The sequence below is a fragment of the Pygoscelis adeliae genome, unplaced genomic scaffold (assembly GCF_000699105.1).
Source record: "Pygoscelis adeliae isolate BGI_AS28 unplaced genomic scaffold, ASM69910v1 Scaffold84, whole genome shotgun sequence".
Lineage (NCBI taxonomy): Eukaryota > Metazoa > Chordata > Aves > Sphenisciformes > Spheniscidae > Pygoscelis > Pygoscelis adeliae.
The window spans coordinates 4846895-4851927 of record NW_008824754.1 but is presented as its reverse complement, the minus strand read 5'-3'; the positions used below and the strand labels follow the sequence as shown (position 1 = coordinate 4851927).

Genomic DNA, 5033 nt, shown 5'->3' with positions numbered 1-5033 from the left:
AATAAATACAGCCGCGTTACCCCATACATTGAACGGCGTTGGCACAGCCGCAAGTTGAGGCACGCGTCTGAAAGGGGGGAAGCCGGTCCGGGGCAGTAAGTACAGTTGTGAGAGAATTAAAACCTTTTTGCAAAGACTGCGTGAAAGGAGGCGACCAAAAGGGACAGGGACGCATTAAGCACCTGACGTGACGCTTCAGACCGGGGCGTTCAAGAGTTTGACCAAGCACCTCAGGACAAGTTTCCAGCCAGGCGCTACCGCCGCACTTGTGCGGGTGTCCCTCAAGCAGCAGGGCTTACACACCAGATCAAAAAAAACCAACACAAAACACCAGAAAGGCTCAAACAAAAACAAAATACCGAGTTTTTAATTTCCGTGTTGCACAGAACGCAGTTACAACGCTCTCTTCTACACAGCGATGACCCCCTCGTGAGTTGCCACACCCGTTTTTATTCGAATACAAGCGGTGATGGGAAAGCCGGGCCGGTTTTCCTCGGGACGGGAAGTCCGGACCTCCTTAAGCTTCACAGCTTGTCTGTGGCAAGGGGCACCTCACCGCCCCCCCCGTGTTATCGCGACAGAGGTATCCTCGTCGGGCAGTATAGAAGCGTTGGAAGAAGAAACTCCCCTCGCGGCGATGGTAGGCCTAGGCTGCGTCTTATCAAGAGCTGTACGTCCTTGCGATAACCCCTCACCGTGCCGGATGATCCCCTCAAACCCGGGACCGGTCCCGACACTGCGGCTTTACTCAGCCTTGTGTCTAACAGGAATCCGTTCGGTCAAGACGGAGACGTAGAGTTTCAGCCAAGCGTACGCGACGCCCAGAGCGCAGTACACAGAGGTCAGCAACAGAGGGACGAAAGGGAAGTGTCCTTTCCAGGGGGTCAGAGGAAATATGATTTCACAGAAGATCTCCAGAGGCACTAGTTGGGCGAGGTAGATTGTTTCAAGCCAGTTAAGGAGAGGTCTCTCTCTCCTGTCAGAGGAATTAGAGAAAAAAAAAAGAGAAAGATAGTGTTAAAATACACTTTAACTAAAAATAACTACTTTTTCAGCTATCACCGGTGACCAGTGCAAAGAATATCCCCCCTGTTAGTTCACAACGGGGCTTTAAACAACAGCTCAAAGAGTTTCAGCTCTGCGGTAACAGAGCACAGCTAACTTCCTTATCCTGTTGCTTTTACACCGAGTTCCAAGATGCCCCGGAATCCAAGTAGAAATCTCAGCGCCGCGGTCACCTCACATCATTCCAGTGAACAACTGAGCGGAGACCTTCATACACGCGGGAGTTGTTCCACGTCCAGAGACTGGGAATGTCAGATTTATCTTCGCCCCCTTCCCCCCAAGCTTTCCGTAGGGCGTACGAGCCAATCTCTCTTGCAAAGGACATTGGTGGTAGGGTTTTGACTGCAGGTAGTTTACAGGGGAATTCGTGTTCTTCTGGAAGGAATTTGGGGTTCTCTGGAAGGTTAGGGACAAGAAACTTGCAAAAGCTCTGTCTCTAATGGAAACCAAGCTCCTACAGAGGTTTTTAGAGCTCTTAGAATCACAGAATCCTTAAGGTTGGAAAAGGCCTCTAAGATCGAGTCCAACCGTCGACCCAACACCACCATGCCCACTAAACCATGTCCCTCAGCACCTCATCTACCCGTCTTTTAAATACCTCCAGGGATGGTGACTCCACCACTTCCCTGGGCAGCCTGTTCCCATGTTTCACCACTCTTTCAGTACAGAAATTCTTGAGACAGAATGACTGAATTCTGGAACACTAAGGGGGAAAAAGCAGTCTGGTTGAGAGAGGATCACCTACAAAAAGCGTGTGACTGAGGTAGCGAATCCAGGTTTACAGCATTTCCGACAGATCCTCCACTACAGCCCGGCTTTGCCGTCAAAAGTTGGGGAAATAGAGAAGTGGAGGCTACGGGGGTTACAAGGATAAGCGTTACCTTTGGTCAAGTGGCTAAGAGATCAACGGCCTGTACAAATACGCCGGGTGATTTGGGCCATTGTATGTTCTGACAACCAAGCGTTTGCAGATTTGTTGACAAATTACAGCTTGTAAGCGTATGTTATTTATAACCTGCCCCTTCCCCACATGAAAATACTAAGTACCACTGGAAAAAAAACCCCAGTAGTAGTTATAACTGCTAGCACAGATGAACGATCTCTAGTTAACTCACTGTAACAAGCGCTCCAATATCGAATTAAACCCTCACAGGCTATGACATCACAGCTTCGTGCTTTAACAGCGCATCACGCAGGTGGGGATGTAAAGCCTGCTGGGACTAACGGGGTCGTTGTCACAATTCAAACCGAACAGGGATGTGCTGTAATAATCCTAACTTAAGCCTTGCCTCCTGGGAAGAGAGCAGAGGCAGCAGCACCTTTTGACTAGTAACACTTCAATTTGATCCTTCAGCGTCAGTTTTCTGCGCTGTTTGCCCCTCATGACAACGCTGTTCCCGGGGACAGCAGCAGTGGTTTGGTTCGTGGCTTTGGGAACAAGTTTTCTTTAGTTACCTGAACAGAGATTTCAACGAAGAGAAGCTATAAACAGTAAACAGCAGCATAAGCAGTATTTTAATTGGAAGTTCTGAAATACAAGGAACATAACATACATTTAAAATTAATTATAGAAGCCTTTTGCTGTATAAATTGCACTATCTTTAAATCCTACTAGTCACACTTGCATTGCCCAACTTCATTATTTTCTCCAAACAGAACTAAATCTTTCACTGCTTAGGACACCTGAAAATAAGCGTAAATATTTACTAAAGCAAATGCCAAGCTTTTGCAATACACTTACTTCAGTTATCTACAAACATACTGAACTCACTAATCATAATTACAATATAATAGCACCGCAAATAAGATTTTTCCTATTAAAAAATAAATTAGAAGTTACTGGGCTGGGAAGCTTAAAACATAAGTGTCACAGCCAAATCAACACTATCTAGTTGTAGGTTGTGTGGTAGACAAAAATTAAGTAATAGAGAAGGCAGAGGAAGTTTCTCATTTCTCAAGGCAGCAGCTTCGCTATTGCAAAAGCGGCATCCGGCATCATCAGACCGCAAGAGTGTGAGCGTGTGGATTTGAACCCTCCCAGAAGGATGACAATCAGTACAGGGTATCGTGTTGTCGTGTGGCCTAGGGTTTCAGGGCAGCAAAAGGGGAAGGCAGGGGAGGGAGGAAGGAACAGCTTCTGGTCACAGAGACACATCGGTCCCTACGCATACTGACTTAACTGATGCTGCCGCATGATTTTTATTTTTTTAGTTTAAGCACGTTACAGATAGCATGAAGCAGTAGCCAGCTGGAAAACAGCCTGCCAGGTTTGCAGTTTCCAACGGCCTTTATCACTTTTGCTTCACGTGGTTATGTTAGGCAGGGGGGAAGTTTCTAGAACTGTGGCAGAACGAGGGGTAGCAAGTATTGACTATGACAATTTCAACTTAAAGTCTACGGCTCTTCCACAGCTTTTTAAACCAACGTTTCTTTTCACTCGTCAGAGAGTTTGTATTTGTGGGAACAGGCTGATGTACAGCCTCTTGCAACTTTCAACTTATTACATAAAATAATCCAAGCCCATTACCTGCATGTCATCGCTGGAAAAAACCCCAAAGCCGTAAGATGAAAGCACAAAAAGAAGGAAGACACTTTACCTGGTGGTGTGAACAGCAATGGAAAAAGCGAGAAGTGCCCTGTGGTTGTCAGAATCAAGTAGATGCCGGCATCCTTTGCTCTCTGAACAGACAACAAGCTAAAAATGACAAGAATTTGTTAAGCTTTTATCTTTTAGCAAAGAAACTTAACCTCAGTGAAACACTACACAATTCATAAGAGACTGAAGAACAGGTCAAACAGAGTTTCATAGTACCCCAGTCCCTCCAAACACTGGAGCTGTGATGAAGTCTCCTGCTTCCAAACCACGTGGCCTCAGAGATAAAAAACGCAGGAGAAGGAAGTCAGCCAGGAAACCCTTCCCCAGAAAACCACACCCCCACTGAACACAAACATCAGAAAGGCCTGGAGTTTCCTACAAATGGTGGTCTTCCTTTGCCAGTTGGCTGCCAAGACCATCATCCCTACTTTTTCCTCCTTCCTTTGTTTTTCCAGTGTTAATTCCTTCCCTCCCTCCCACAATTCCCACTTCAAGAGTTTAAACATCACTAAATCTCTGAACAGGAAAATAGTTTGTAGCAATACTGGCCAGGCAGCTTATGGACTATAGTCTCACTTCTACCCAAAACAGGCATGAAGTCCTTTTGGTAGAAACTGCGTACCGTTCTTGTCGAGCGTAGTGCAGAAGGTCCCTCTCCCCAGTTGGCTCCTGAACAAGCTACCTAGCGTTTTAAATATGAACTGCAGCACTCCTCAAGGCTTGAACTGCCCAGCAGCTAAAAGACTACAATGTTTTTATGTTTGTCCCTGCCACAGTGGATCTCTGAACTTAACTATTCAGAGAGAAGAACTTAATCAACTACGCATGCTTGCCAAACTTGAGTATGACAGCAGTGTCAAACGCTTCAAGCCAGGCAAGCCAATTAATTTTTCTCTCCAAAAGGCAAAGCCACAAGGCACGCAACGAATAGGTCTTGGACTTTCCGGGTGCAGTGAACGTACTGCACAAATGCAGTACTAGCAGTGGGGGAAACAAGCGGCCCTAAGAAAGCAGGCTGCTTTCGTCCGTGTCACATGAGTGAAACGCTTTCTCAAGCCTGCTCCCAAGCTGTCACTAAGGAGGCTTCAAGGGGAAGCCAAATGAATTCTTCTAAGACCTGTGGGTCCACATGCAGCCTAAAGTCTGAACCCCATTCTTTCATAAGCATGGTTTGTTTTGTTTTGGTGGTTTGTTTTGTTTTGGTGGGTTTTTTTGCATTATTCTAACAGCAATCAAGCACCCGAATCAAAACACAATATTTCTGTATACTATGCATCTTAATACAACTCAGCATGCAGAGACACAAAAGAGCGTATGGGTGGGAAGGCCTGCGTGTCAGACTCCTAAACTGATTCCTTAATCATCCCAACAC

At 46.1% G+C, this 5033-nt stretch overlaps 1 protein-coding gene across 1 annotated transcript in view; it reads right to left on the bottom strand.

Moving 5' to 3' along the window:
- Nucleotides 1-365: 365 nt before the first annotated feature.
- The window catches only part of ALG8 (ALG8, alpha-1,3-glucosyltransferase), a 28768-nt gene continuing 24100 nt past the window's right edge, over nucleotides 366-5033 (bottom strand). Inside the window, exons 13-15 of the mRNA XM_009323485.1 lie at nucleotides 3663-3760; nucleotides 2521-2593; nucleotides 366-976 (exon numbers count right to left, since the gene is read on the bottom strand). Coding sequence (XP_009321760.1) covers nucleotides 745-976; nucleotides 2521-2593; nucleotides 3663-3760 — 403 coding nt within the window. The 3' untranslated portion in view covers nucleotides 366-744. The remainder of the gene's footprint in view (nucleotides 977-2520; nucleotides 2594-3662; nucleotides 3761-5033) is intronic.